Source organism: Vitis vinifera, chromosome 4, assembly GCF_030704535.1.
Source record: "Vitis vinifera cultivar Pinot Noir 40024 chromosome 4, ASM3070453v1".
Classification (NCBI taxonomy): Eukaryota; Viridiplantae; Streptophyta; class Magnoliopsida; order Vitales; family Vitaceae; genus Vitis; species Vitis vinifera.
The window spans coordinates 21,975,321-21,989,306 of NC_081808.1; the positions used below are offsets into that span (position 1 = coordinate 21,975,321).

At 35.9% G+C, this 13,986-nt stretch overlaps 2 protein-coding genes across 3 annotated transcripts; both read right to left on the bottom strand.

Annotated features, from left to right (window-relative positions):
* Nucleotides 1-3,494: 3,494 nt before the first annotated feature.
* On the bottom strand, nucleotides 3,495-7,470 carry LOC100264340 (aspartyl protease family protein 1). 2 transcript variants are annotated; one of them, XM_019218471.2, is made up of 10 exons: nucleotides 6,869-7,470; nucleotides 6,441-6,576; nucleotides 5,612-5,850; nucleotides 5,133-5,357; nucleotides 4,893-5,028; nucleotides 4,735-4,808; nucleotides 4,560-4,659; nucleotides 4,397-4,454; nucleotides 4,067-4,138; nucleotides 3,495-3,969 (listed from the first exon to the last, which is right to left on the bottom strand). In XM_019218471.2, the coding sequence occupies exons 1-10, from the start codon at nucleotides 7,168-7,170 to the stop codon at nucleotides 3,752-3,754; spliced, it is 1,560 nt and encodes a 519-aa protein (XP_019074016.1). In that variant the 5' UTR covers nucleotides 7,171-7,470; the 3' UTR covers nucleotides 3,495-3,751. The 2 variants fall into 2 exon arrangements, with proteins under 2 accessions (XP_019074016.1, XP_002269880.1); XM_002269844.4 differs by having other exon boundaries at nucleotides 5,612-5,847; nucleotides 6,869-7,465.
* A 457-nt stretch (nucleotides 7,471-7,927) lies between these two features.
* On the bottom strand, nucleotides 7,928-10,595 carry LOC100853670 (uncharacterized). The gene is made up of 3 exons (XM_003635295.4): nucleotides 8,801-10,595; nucleotides 8,655-8,706; nucleotides 7,928-8,562 (listed from the first exon to the last, which is right to left on the bottom strand). Exons 1-3 carry the CDS (start codon nucleotides 8,956-8,958, stop codon nucleotides 8,422-8,424), a joined length of 351 nt encoding a protein of 116 aa, XP_003635343.1. The 5' UTR covers nucleotides 8,959-10,595; the 3' UTR covers nucleotides 7,928-8,421.
* Nucleotides 10,596-13,986: the final 3,391 nt, after the last annotated feature.

Consider the following 13,986-nt stretch of genomic DNA (forward strand, 5'->3'; position numbering starts at 1 on the left):
CTCCAGCACGGATTGATGTCCCTGTAGGACAGTTAACAAATGAATCTAAGATACGCCTGAAGCGTGGTAGACTTGTCGGCTCAAAGGATGTAACTCCCCAGAAGAAAAGAACCCAAGAAAAACTTGGCACTCTAGAAGAGGCACAAATAATGCAAAAAGCCCCTGAAAAGGTACATATTGAACAAAAAGCCCCCGAAGAGGCACATATTGAACAAGAAACCCCTGAAGATCCACATATTGAACGAAAAGCCCCTGAAGAGGCACAAGTACCTGAAAATTGTGAGATCTCAGTAAGTTATGTACAAACGGGAGAAAAATGGGATCGAAATAATATTGTTATTAACAATATTTTTGCTTTCCAAGTGGCCTTTGATATCATAAGAAATGATGAAGATCCCGAACCACGAAATGTGGAAGAATGTCGACATAGAAATGATTGGCCAAAATGGAAAGAAGCTATACAGGCAGAATTAAACTCATTAACAAAACGAGAAGTTTTTGGACCTGTAGTCCAAACACCTGAAGATGTATAGCCTGTTGGGTACAAATGGGTATTTTTACGAAAGCGCAATGAGAATAATGAGATCATAAGATATAAAGCGCGATTAGTGGCACAAGGTTTCTCGCAGAGACTTGGTATTGACTACGAGGAAACATATTCTCCCGTCATGGACGCAATCACATTTCGTTTCTTAATTAGTTTGGCAGTCTCAGAAGGACTGGATATGCGTCTCATGGATGTTATTACAGCATATTTATACGGATCCATGGATAATGATATATACATGAAAATCCCCGAAGGATTTAAATTGTCTGATGCAAATAATACAAAGCCTCGTAGCATGTACTCAATCAAGTTACAACGATCCTTGTATGGATTAAAGCAATCTGAACGCATGTGGTACAATCGCCTTAGTGAATACTTGCTAAAAGAAGGGTATGTGAATAACCCTATATGCCCATGCATCTTCATTAAGAAATCAGAAACCGGATTTGCAATTATTGCAGTGTATGTGGATGACTTAAATCTTGTTGGAACTCCTGAAGAGCTCACAAGAACAACAAATTACTTGAAAAAGGAATTTGAGATGAAAGATCTTGGAAAAACAAAATTTTGTCTCGGCCTGCAGATCGAGCATTTTCCAAATGGAGTTTTAGTACATCAATCAACATACATTAAGAAAGATTTGAAGCGTTTTTATATGGATAAAGCGCATCCTTTAAGTTCTCCAATGGTTGTCCGATCACTTGATGTGAAAAAAGACTCATTTCGTCCTTGCGAAAAGGATGAAGAGTTGCTTGGTCCTGAAGTACCATATCTTAGTGCTATTGGTGTACTTATGTATCTTGCCAATTGTACACGTCCAGACATTGCTTTTTCTGTCAATTTATTAGCAAGATACAGTTCCGCTCCAACTCGAAGACATTGGAATGGTATCAAACATATATTGCGTTATCTTCGCGGAACTACTGATATGGGTTTATTTTACTCAAGGGAATCAAAGCAACAATTGCTTGGATATGCAGATGCAGGATATCTTTCAAATCCACATAAAGGCAGGTCACAAACAGGGTATGTGTTTAATTGCAATGGTACTGCTATTTCATGGAGATCTGTCAAACAAATAATGGTAGCCACATCATCAAATCATTCAGAAATACTGGCAATTCATGAAGCAAGTTGTGAATGTATATGGCTAAGATCTATGATCCAGCATATTCGGGAATCATGTGGACTCTTCTCTATCAAAGGTGACCCGACAACATTATTTGAAGATAATGCTGCATGCATTGCACAAATAACAGGGGGTTATATTAAAGGAGATAGAACTAAACACATTTCACCAAAATTCTTTTATACACAAGAACTCCAGAAGAGTGGTGAAATTGATGTGCAACAAATACACTCAAGTGATAATCTAGCAGATTTATTCACAAAATCATTGCCAACCTCAACATTCAAGAAGTTAATACACAGGATTGGAATGCGTCAACTCAAGGATATCGACATGAGGGGGAGTATGCTTGTAAAAGGGTGTTAGTGTACTGTATTTTTTTTTCCTTCGTCCAGGTTTTGTCCTACTGGGTTTTACTGGCAAGGTTTTTAACGAGGCAGTCCTAATATACCAAGAAAATAATATTGTACTCTTTTTCCTTCGCTAGGTTTTTCCTATAGGGTTTTTTACTAGCAAGGTTTTAATGAGGCATATTCTTTTAATATGGTGGTCATCCAAGGGGGAGTGTTGTAAATGAAAAGTAATGAATGACCACATTGATGGCCATTATGAACTCCATTTACTCATCTTTAAGATGAGTAATGGGAGTTCATATTATGAAGCCTATAAAAGGCTTCTTACCCCCCCCCCCCCCCCCCATGTAAAAGCATCCCGAGAAAAGAAAGAAAGTTCTTCCTCTCATTCTCTCTCTCTCTCTCTCTTTCTTTCACTTTCTCAATTCTCTTATTTGATTCCTTCTTCCATATTATATATCAAAGTAAGATATATTTTATCTCTACTACTTTGATTTGCATTATATTTGTCCTTATTTTACAACAAAAATGAAAATATTACCAAGGATTCCATGGAACTTAAAATGGATTTTACTAAAGGATGTTGGGCCTGTCTTATGACATAGCCCACAGCCCACATACCCATTCCACTTTATGAGGGCTGAGTTTTGAGCCCACAAGCCTATCTTAAGCTTTTGCTGAGGATGGATTTTATAGGAGTCATTTGACTCCTTGTTCCTCTTTCTTACCGATGTGGGATTGCTAAATATCAAAGAAAAAAAACATAACAAAACTCCAAGAAGGTTTGAACCTTGGACCACCCCTATACTAAAGTCCACATAGAACACCACTCGGCTCCATGGATTTTATTATCTAATATGCCAAACAAAACAACACATATTAGATTTTAAATTTTTTTATAATATTAAATAAAAATAATATAATATTTTTAAAAATTATGAAATTAGTTTAAATTTTCATTTTTTTATATATTCACATTTAAATATTACACATATTTCATTTAATAAAATTAAAAATATTAATATGATTTAATTTGATAATATCAAATATATAAAATAATATTATTGATGTTTAATTTATTCATATATATTTTAAAAATTTTATAATTATTTTTAATTTTAATAAAATATAAATTATATATTTATGACGTCATCGGTTCGATAGCGGTTCGACTGCCGGTCCGACCAGTGAATCGTGAACCGGTAACTTTTCCGGTTCGATCACCGGTCCGGTTCTGAAAACATTGCCTAGGAGTCAAGGCATTGTGAGTGTTGGTGTTATACCAGTATGCTGTATTTTTTTATTTTTTTTAGAAAATCTGATTGGCTATACTGCAATAGGAGTTAAGATCTGCTGCTTGCATCATTGAAGAACAAGGGGCTCTTTGCTGTCAGAACGACAATAAATGCATATATAAACTACCCATTGTTTCATGATGAAGAGCCACAAGATGGGGAAAAAGGAGGAAGGGCAAAATTATACAGTGATTTTTTTCTTTCGTCTTGTGTATGGTGTAACTATATCTACAACCAAGGATCAATAAAATTTCACATTCACAAACACCATCCACCCAGCCCCCAACAGAAAGGCAAGGGAAAAATGTAGACTTGGCTGATTAAGGTGGTCTTTTGATTGAATATATGATACAGAGGTATACCTAACCTATGAGGGTACTACGATAGGGAACTGCAACTGACCTGAAAAAAATTGGTCATTGAACCTCTACAATAATAGAAGCAAAATGAAGAGAAGTATGAAGCAAGTCAGCTCAGGAGTAATCCTGTGAAACAATGGTGAGGCAACTGAATTCCGACTCTGAGAAAAGTTCCGGGTATCTCTTGTAGATTTTGTAGTATCATTACCTACTCCAACAGCAACAGCAGGGGGCACTGAAGTAGCACGCGGTCTTATTGGTACACTAGAATTTTCGATATCATCACCTGTGTAAAGGCCAAAAAGTGTTGCACATAAATGAAGCTTTTATATGCTATCGTGAAGAAGAAACTCAGCATGCGTATAAATGAAAACAACACCTACATTCAAACTCCTTCCATCCTAAAACAAGTTTTTCACGGTCAAATATGATGCGGTAGCCGGTCATAAAATTTTCTGCATCAAGATCAAAATCTGTCCTGTCAGCAATCATATTCAATATAGAAATAAAAGCACACAAGGATTGGTTTTTCAACTTGTCAATGTTAGTTTGCCTTTGTTAATCTCATACAGATGAGGGGAGCCGCACTAGCCATCTTCTTTTTCAAGTCTAATCATCCTTACATCACTTTCTTTTACCAGATACAGTCGAGAGACATTAGACTTTTTGTAAAGTTAAAAAAGACAAACATTAATTGCCAGCAAAAGACTTACGTCCAATTATATTCAGTTCTGCACTCCTAACAACAGCCATGCAATATATAAGTTCACTCTGCAAATCACGAGCAGGGAAAATATTCAATATAATTTACAGGCTAACCAATAAACACAAGAAGAAAGAAGCTATGAAACTATCCTGATAGGAACAAGGCCCTACCTGAGAAGAGATGATGATTATTGGATCGTATACTGGAAACTGGCTTCCTCCTTTCATGGTTAAACTCATGCTAGGTATCAAGCTTGTATTTTCCCCAGGACTGCCCATTGCACAGAAAGGGGTTCAGGTTTTGAGGCTAGAACTGAAAGGAAAATGTATAGGGTTTAGAATTGACCTCATATCATAACAAAATTCAAAGGGGATCCTTGAATCAGGAGGGCGCCGGCTATCTTGTGCCTGTGAGTGGAACTGCAAAAAGCATAAATTCTTCGGGTGAGTACTGGCTATATCAAACAATAAACTAAAACTGATTTCCATTATTTAGGTGCTTACACTCTTCAAAACATTTGTATAGATTGGGTCAACCAGGTATGTAAAAGAGGTCCCGGAATCAAAAAGAGCAGTGAAATCCAAATCAATGAGAGTAGTGCCCACACGAACTTGAGTTACAGTAATATTATAGGTTGGGCTGCAATCAAATTCTAGATATGAGACCCATGATCCATCAGATGCAATATATCATTTTAAATTCACAGATAATCAGCATCAAGTAAATGAGAAATTACCACTTACTGTAATGCGTTCAGATTAAATGGGGTCTCTTCCTGGTCAGGGCTACCCTTGTCTCCAAAACTAATCCTTCCAATTCCATCAGGTCCAAAACACATGGAGAAAGAATCTGCTGTAAAACCTTCTTTTGATAAAATGCTAGGGACTGAAATCTTCTCCAAACCAAGCCCAAATAAGCCATTGGGAGCTGCAATGTCTAGAAATGAACCAGTTTGAACCTGTCCACAACTGCAACATTAAAACAGTGTTTTCATCTCCACATAGGTTTAAATTTTAAAAAGGCTAAATTGGAAATGATAATATGATGTGTATAGGTTGGATGCTACTGATTGTGGTGAGGCAGTCGCGCATGGCTATCTAACACATTGAATGATCCTAGTATGCACAATATTTTGTACTCTATCTATTGTGCAATATTTAGTGAAATACTCTAAGAAACAGAGTAGAGCAGGAATAGTGCATTAAAATCAGTTGCAACCCACCCAAATGTAACATAAGCCTCAACAAATTCTTGACGATTATCTTCTGTTGTTAAGTGGAGAACATCCTCTACCAAAATCCCTGAAGTTGAAGTTTCAGCTGAAACGTAGGAGACCATGTATGGACAATTGCTGAATGTTCCAAGGCATCTATTACGGTGAGCACACAAACTATTGTCGCAAGTGACTTTTCTGCTCGTTGATGAACCTTTGGGGTTGTAGATACTAAGCTCAAAATCCTGCTATGATAGAATACAGTTTAGCTTGAAAATCAATTCAAGAGCAGCAAAAATCATTCAAGACAGAAGCATGTAAATTCCTAGTTTCTTTCCAAATCTATTAACTCATATAAAAAATTAACTACCCTCATCATAAAAAGCACTCATTACCACATAGCCCAAGTTAATGTTGCACTTCAGGGAATAAGCTCAATCCAACTCTTAATCCTAATTACATGGGCAGGTCACATAAATCCAATTTCACCACCTAATTCCATTTAGCCTGTATTTTCTATTTAATCTTTGACAATCATGTTTTTCAGCTTTGGGTTTTAGATGATAAATCTGTTATCTGTATAACGGTATGGACTCGGACTATTGAAGCATGTGATTTTTGTTACTTCGCAAAACACTTAGTTCCACCATACCAACCACATCACAGTCTACTGCTACGGTGTATACATCTACAAATCGCTTAAACTAACTCCTCTCACAGTTGTTCATAGGCAGCATTCTTAAGTTACACAAGAAAACTTATACTTTCAGGAGCATCCAGAAAAGAAACCTAGAAATCCAAAATCCACTGGAGACAGAAGAATGAGAGAAGCACTTACAGAAGCATAAGTGGTGCCTTCAGTAGGGGCACATCTGCTGCAATCACAGGGAACCCAAAACAGATCACTCCCTGTGTCAAGTGCCACCAAAAACTTCTTCCCTGGTGTCCCCAATGAAACGGTTGTGTAATGCAAACTGTATAAATTCCAAAACCCAAAAGATCAACAAAGAAACGATAAAGCACACCAAATAACAAAGAGCATTCCGGCCCCAAAAATCACAAAGCTTAAAACAAGAAATCGAAATAGACACGAAGTCAATTGGTCGCCAAGAAAAATGTAGGAAAAGGAAAGAACTCAATTTTCGAACCCTATATTCCTCAATTAACCCATATACATAGCATAAAAAAGTTGCCATTTTTTTCTTTTCTTCTATTTACTGAGGAGCCAACCAAGGAAAGAGTAAAAAGTAACAGAAAGAATCATACAATCCCAACGAGCTGATCCGGAAAGTGGAGTTCCCGTCGGAAAAAGTAAGCAGTCCGTCGATGTCCGAGAGCCGACGACCTCGAAGAGCCCGGTCACGGTGGGCCAATTCAGCATAGTACTCAAAACTGCCCTTCGCCGGCCAATTACCGGCCGGAAAACCATTTCCAGCTCCCTCCGACCATTTCTTGACCGGTTCAGAGAAGCGGTGGTGCATTTGAAAGCTGAAGATGCGTGCGTGGCAGCTACGAAACCCCAGAATTGAGAGCAAGATGACTATGAAAACAGACCAAGAAAATGCCATTTCCTCGGCCAATCAAAGAACAAACCCTAGAAAGATTAGCATTGAGGGAGAGAATAAAGTTGAAACCCTAGATCTTGAAAATGGTGAATGAGACTCGAGCGTTCACCAGAGTTAGGGTTTAGTTCTGGTTCAGTCCTTCAGATGACCGAAAGTTCAGAGAGGAAAAAAGGAGGGTTTTGACCTTCTTCCACCGTCTTACAATGGAACGTAAGTTTGACAAAGCGTGGGCCCCACTTGTTCTGTAACCTGGCAGTTGGAGTGCTTGTAGCAACGGCTGAGTTGTCCGAGTTGACAGCCGTGACTCAACCGGCCGAACTCCGAGCGGGCACTAACTCGGCTCTGAATTTTCCGGATTTTTCTTTTCTTTTTTAAATACAATTTGAATTTTAGTATTTATAAGAATATTATTAAAAATAATTAACAGTGTGTTTGATAGTAATTTTACGAAATGTTTCTAAAATTTTTAATACTTGAAATTTTTTATTATTCAAATGTTAAAAAGATTAAAAATATTTCATAAAATCATTGTAAAACACACTTTAAATCTTTTGAATTGAATTGATTTAATTTTGGTATTTTGATTATTCAAGAATTATGATATTTTTATTATTGGAACATGAACGGTGAAAAAATGTAAATATTATTTTTAAAATTATTGTTTCTCTAATAATTCATTCATTAATTATTAATAAATATTCAATAAAATAAAAAATAATTACAAAATATTAATTTGAGTGACTATTAATGATAGATAAAATTCAAATAAAGTTCCATTTTACAATTTTATTTGCTATGAAAATTTACAAACAAGGGCCAAGTTGCCTCAGTGGACCTTGGGTTCACTGAAATTTCCCTGGAAAATTTCCCATCTTTTAATCCACAAGCAAGCCGAGCCCACTACGCTTCTTGATAATGGAAGGAGGCAGCTTGTCTTTATTGTAGGGGCCAGGGGCCTTCCACACACAGCTCTGAGCCCACAACTAAGTCGTCGGAATTCAGCCTCCGAACCATCAATGCGGACAGGTTCATGTTGTTGAAGGCATGCTCATATCTGGTACATCCTCATTGTATTTATACAGAAAGGCCTCATCACAAAAAACAAAAAAATAAAAACTGAAGGAAAGGAAAAATGGTGCGTCCAAAGCTGCCGCATACAAAGCCATGCAAACAAACTAATTCTTGTGGCGAGTTACGGCATCATTTCTCCAGCCTTAGATGGGAGGAGTGGTGGACGCAAAATTACCCAACTTATCAGAGAGCTTGGTTCGATCGGGTCAATGACGATAGAATCTCCATCTGATGCATGAACTGCACGTCGTGAACCAAGGGGTTATGGGTTCGGCCTGGTGGAGACCCTGAATAATCCGATGCTAAGCACCCACAGCACACTGTCTGCACCAAAACATATGCCTTTTCAAATGAATAACCCAATTCATCGCCATTGATCGGAATATACATATGCAAATGCCAGTCAAATGTATAACCTTTTCGGTGATCATGCTGACAACTCCGCTTCTTCCATCCATGTTTGGTTGGCTGATTACATGGAACAACACATGGTAGCTTACATAATTAAACTCTACATGAAAAATATGGACCCATTTGCAAATGGAATTCAAGAAGGGCAAACCTGTGTTTGTTACATCTGAGGGGCTTGAGGATTTCAGATGTGGCGGATCCAAGACGACGAGGCTTGGGGCAGAGGGGAAGCTCATTGTCTCCCAACCCAAGCTTGGTTGTTTCAGACCCAGAATCAACAAGATTGCTTTTCACTGCCAAACGATGCATATCTCCTTTCTTTTTTCTTTTTCTTTTTTCTTTCTTTCTTCTTTTGGAATATTGAATTTTGTCTTCAGCCCCTCTTCTCCAACTGAAGAAGCAGAGAAAAGTCGCAAGTAATATAATTCAACTCTTGGGATTATCCAAGAGGCCTGATCTTTCAAATGGTATTAATGGTAATAGTTATAATGAAAGTGGAGTTGATTTAAAGCTGAACCATACAAAAATGGAAGAGATAGGATGTAGAAAGAAATTCCTTAGCAGTGGAACCCCATTTGATTCCTTCTGACCCTGTTCGGGAGTGAATAAAAAGAGCATTTTTCTTGGCTGAGAGTGGATATAGGATTGGGTCTTGACTAGTTGGGGTTGATTAATTTCTTAAATTTTCTGTCTCATCTTACCTACAATTTGGTCCAAGTGATTATCACCATTCCATATTGCATGAATTTCTCTTTTTCTCGTAACTTTTCAGCCACATGCAGTAATAAGCAGTGTGATTAGGAGGTACGTGGTGTGTATGAATGCTGCATTGACCTTCATATTCGCATCATGATCTATATATAAACCACTCATTGGATCTCATAATACTCCTTTTAGATCGTGGGTCATCATAACTAAGAGAAAAGTTGAATTTCCATGCAAGAAGCACGGGTCACGCCGCGTGCAAAAGGCATATTTTGACAGCAAATTAGCGAAAGGCCCTCAAACAGCACCTTAGAAAATGGAACAAATTAATAGGTTTTCAAAAATGTTTCCACCAGGAAGTGAGCCCTTCAAGAAAATCAGCTCCTGGGACTCCAAGGAGATGGAATCTATCCTCTCCGTTGGTGAGTCAGAAGCTAGAAGAGCAAAGATGAATGAATTTTGCATTTGGGCTGCAATGGAAGAAACTACATGTAGATAGAAATCAAGGGAATTATGGTTAAGGAACATGGATAAAAACACTAGTCTTTTTTTCCTATGAAATGGTCAATGCTTGTGGAAGGAGAAATTTTTTAGTTGAAGTAAGAGTAAAAGTTCAACTTTCAAGAGGCAAATATTAAGGAAGGGATGACTAGAACTTTTCAAACCTCTTGTTAAAGTAGGCATGCTTTATAGCAATGGGGAATGAGGATTCTAGGAGCCCGAAAACTTCCTTCACTAATAAATACAACAAGAAAAAAGGTCTTCATTGACAAATTTTCCTAATCAAGGTACGGTATATTTATCAAAGTAAGTCAATGCTCCTATAACAATCCATGTCAATGTAAAGAAAAGTTTAAAACTAGCTTCGACATATACATATATCGAGATTCTCTCTTTTTTTAACTAATAGTAGAATCTTATTGGTATGGCATATATCAAGGTTTCCTCTACCTCGGTCAACTTTGTGTTCAACGTATATGTTAAAGTCATTTGATCTTCTGTCAAGGTTGAATTTGACATGTTCACATGTCAAGGAAGTTGACTTATTTATGTAAAGAAATTTAATTTATTTTATGTCAATGATTCTTTGTTTATCTATCAAGGAAATTGGTCTATTTAATGTCAACGGTTGCATATGGAATATGTTAATAGTTTAACCCATTGCAAAATTGAACTTGCCAAAAGTTATCTTTATCCAACTTGAACCTATTACATAATTGAATCCACAACCAAATCTAAATATAAACTTTTATATCCACAACAAATCCAAAAACCTAAATACCAATATTTTTTTTTAAATATATATATATATATATATATATATATGCATCAATTTTAAAGTTGTAAAGTAATTTTAACTACATGAATACATCAAGTATATAAAAGAATATATATATATATATATAAACATGTACCTAAATGCATGTATACAAAATAAAAAGCTAATTAATAACAATACATGATGAGAAGAACTCATCCATGATCTTGTACTCTCATCAAATATATCCCAAACAAAATGTACATAAGTACCCAAATATGTAAGAAAAATAAACTAGAAATAGTGCATGATAAAAAGATATTGCACATGCCATCCAAGCTATTGCAAGTAGAAAAAAAAGTTACATTAGTTTAAATTTGTGTTTGAAAGAATAAGAAAAAAAATTATAATATACTTAATTAAAAAAATGCACCTTAAGATAATATTATCACAAGACAAGGAATAAACATATAGTCCTAAAATCGGCACGTTGAACACCAACAAAAATAGTGTAAACCTTTAAGACATGGTAAAAAGATTGTCCAACCCTACAAAAACCGAAGGCAAGGAAAAGGTGAAACTAATGAAACAGTTTAGAAAAATAACAACATACAAAGAGAGTCATAACCATTAAGCAGTTGATGTATTGCATCGAGATCAATGTTAAATATGGCCTCAAATGGTTTTTGTTTAAATGGAGCCCCTTTTTTTTTTCTAAAATAGGAAAATTTCTTCCAATTATTTTCACCCTAACCCACATTAACTATAACCTTAAACTAGACCTAGACCCTAACACTCCCATTATTAGATATTTGAACATTTAAAGAGACCAAACTTATACATTTAGGCTGCATTTGGTTGGCGGAATAGGATAGGAGATGTATATATCCTATAATATCATATTTCATTGATAGGACATACATATTATTGAATATATATCCTATGGACATGATATTTTGTTTCAATAGAGTGATGTTCATATGAATCTCCTCTCAAAAAAATTTAAAAATACAAAAATAAAAATAAAAAATGAAAACATTTGGAACCCATTAACATAGAATAAGTTGTTGATGCCTATTGCACACAAAAATCACTTTTGGTTTTTTTTCTTCAAACTAAGATTCACAACTCACTCATTTTCCAACTTATCCTTTGTTTGGCATTTATGAAAACCAAGGAACATAAAAAGAAAAGGGAATTCAAAACCACACATTTAACCATTCTCTTTGTTTCTAAAACTTTTTAAAAATAAAATCCACCTCAACCAAGCCAAATAATTTTGCTTGCCACAATCAAATAAAGATTACATCTTTAAAAGGTTCCAAGACACTAGTATTGTAGGGATGAATTATTTTCAGAATACTACATTTAGTATCCTATAGACTTCATGTTTTCTAATTAGCTATTACCATCCTAATTTTTTGTTTCCATTTTAGTTGGTATGTGTTTGACTTAGGATACCATATATTGTATATTAGTTTGTTTCTAGTATAAACTTGTAGCTTTTTGATTCAAGATGTCATAGATCCATGTTAATTTCCATGTGTACAGATGAAGGGATGAGAACATATGGACCAAGCCACAATTCTATAGTGGAATTATACCTATATATTCAAGCAAATATTATTCACCTTTTATCAATTATACTGGAATGAATAAAGTACCCCCAATACATTCAACTTCAAGTGCATTGCTATTCTTTGGTTCGTGTTTCTTACATTCTCCTTTTTGTAGTTCCTCCATATTAATTTTGCCCATTTCATATAAATACTAGTTTCTAGATTAGATGAAAGCATGGTCTGAATTCAGGGCTTGCTAATCTTTACTGTGAGTGTTGTAACTTCCTCTTACTCACCTGCCAAAGGCCACTTTTCAAGATTCCCAAAAAGTCAAATCACTTACACTTCTAGTACTGTTTTGGACTTGTTAGGGTTGCTAGGAAAATTATACCTCATGGGTCTGTTTTGGATTTAAAGCTAAGCTCTTACGGAAAAAATTTGACCATCTAGTACTTGTAGAGGAATATTTATTCAAGAGTTCACAATAAAGCATGGATTGCACCACCCAAAGGGTTTAGATAAGAACTCACAAGAGTCACAACCAACCCAGTAATGGTCATTGCTAATATCCCACCCACCAAATCAAGGGGATCTTTCCAATGAGTTCCTTAGCAACTAGTATGACAAATGAGTGTCTCCGCTTCCTTCTACCATAGACCTCCTTGTTTTCCGTGAAACCCACTCCCATCTTGTTTTTCACCATACACTCCTATAACATCATAAAGAATAAAGAAAAAGAAAAAGAAGAAGAAATAACGTAGAAGTTGAGAGCTTCCATTGGGAGATAAGAAATAAGGTAGAAGCTAGAAAAGACATAGGAAAAAAGAAGGAAAAAAAAAAACGCTATGCTCTGAAATACATATGATACAATGGCTTATTTTTCACTCTTACCCAAACCCTAACCCAATCATAATCATGAACCCAACAATAACCCTAACCCTACGTGCCCAAGATTGAATAGAAAATGTCAAACAACAAAATTAAAAATTGTCTCTATCATTTTGCAGAAACTAAATGAAATCACAAACCCTAACATTAATCATGACACAAAACCTAAACTCAAATATTCCATGAAAGCGAATGGAAGATTTCCCTTGATCTTAATTTGTTCTTTGAAGATCATGTCCAAGTAGGCCTTTTTTCTTATAATGTTTTTTTTCTCTCAATAAAATGGCTAATGCGTGTGGAAGGAGAAATTTTTTAGTTGATGTAAGAGCAAAAGAAGTTCGCTTTCAGGAGGCGGATATTAAGGAAGGGGTGACTAGAGCTTTTCAAAGCCTCTTATTCGAAGTAAGCGCATTTTGTAGCAATAAGGAATGAGGATGTTGGGAGCCTAGGCCTTACCTTACTTGTGCGGATATAAAGTCCTAGAGCCAGATGTTTTCACCATGGTGTTCTGTTAACTATGTTGGGATTTTGTTAAATTGTAAGGGATTGGAGACCTAACATTAATATAATGAGTTTTGTAGTAATGGGGAATGAGGATACTAGGAGTCTAAAGACTCCTTTGACTACGGAGGAAATTTGGGCTACCTTGTCCTATTTGTGTAGGGATAAAGCCCCAGGGCAAATGGTTTCACCATTGTTTTGGTAACTATGTTTGGATCTTGTTAAATTAGAGATGATAGGTTTATTCAAGAAATTTCTTTATAATAGTTTTTCAAGATAAGTTTAATAGTCTTGATTCCCAAGAAATATAAAGCAGAGCACTTGAAAGATATAGATGGTGTGGAGACTTACCTTTGAAAGAGGCCTTTCCATCATTTTTTTTTTATAGCCACCACTAGAGATTCATAAGTTGCAAACATATGGGAC

Coding starts and splice junctions, on each gene's coding strand:
- LOC100264340 (XM_019218471.2), bottom strand. CDS start 7,170: ATGGCATTTTCTTGGTCTGTTTTCATAGTCATCTTGCTCTCAATTCTG. Junction 5,029..5,132: donor TTTAATCTGAACGCATTACA/GTAAGTGGTAAT, acceptor ATTTGATTGCAG/CCCAACCTATAATATTACTG. Junction 4,809..4,892: donor ATACAAATGTTTTGAAGAGT/GTAAGCACCTAA, acceptor TGCTTTTTGCAG/TTCCACTCACAGGCACAAGA.
- LOC100853670 (XM_003635295.4), bottom strand. CDS start 8,958: ATGCATCGTTTGGCAGTGAAAAGCAATCTTGTTGATTCTGGGTCTGAA. Junction 8,707..8,800: donor CTCAGATGTAACAAACACAG/GTTTGCCCTTCT, acceptor CCATGTAATCAG/CCAACCAAACATGGATGGAA. Junction 8,563..8,654: donor TCAGCATGATCACCGAAAAG/GTTATACATTTG, acceptor GTTTTGGTGCAG/ACAGTGTGCTGTGGGTGCTT.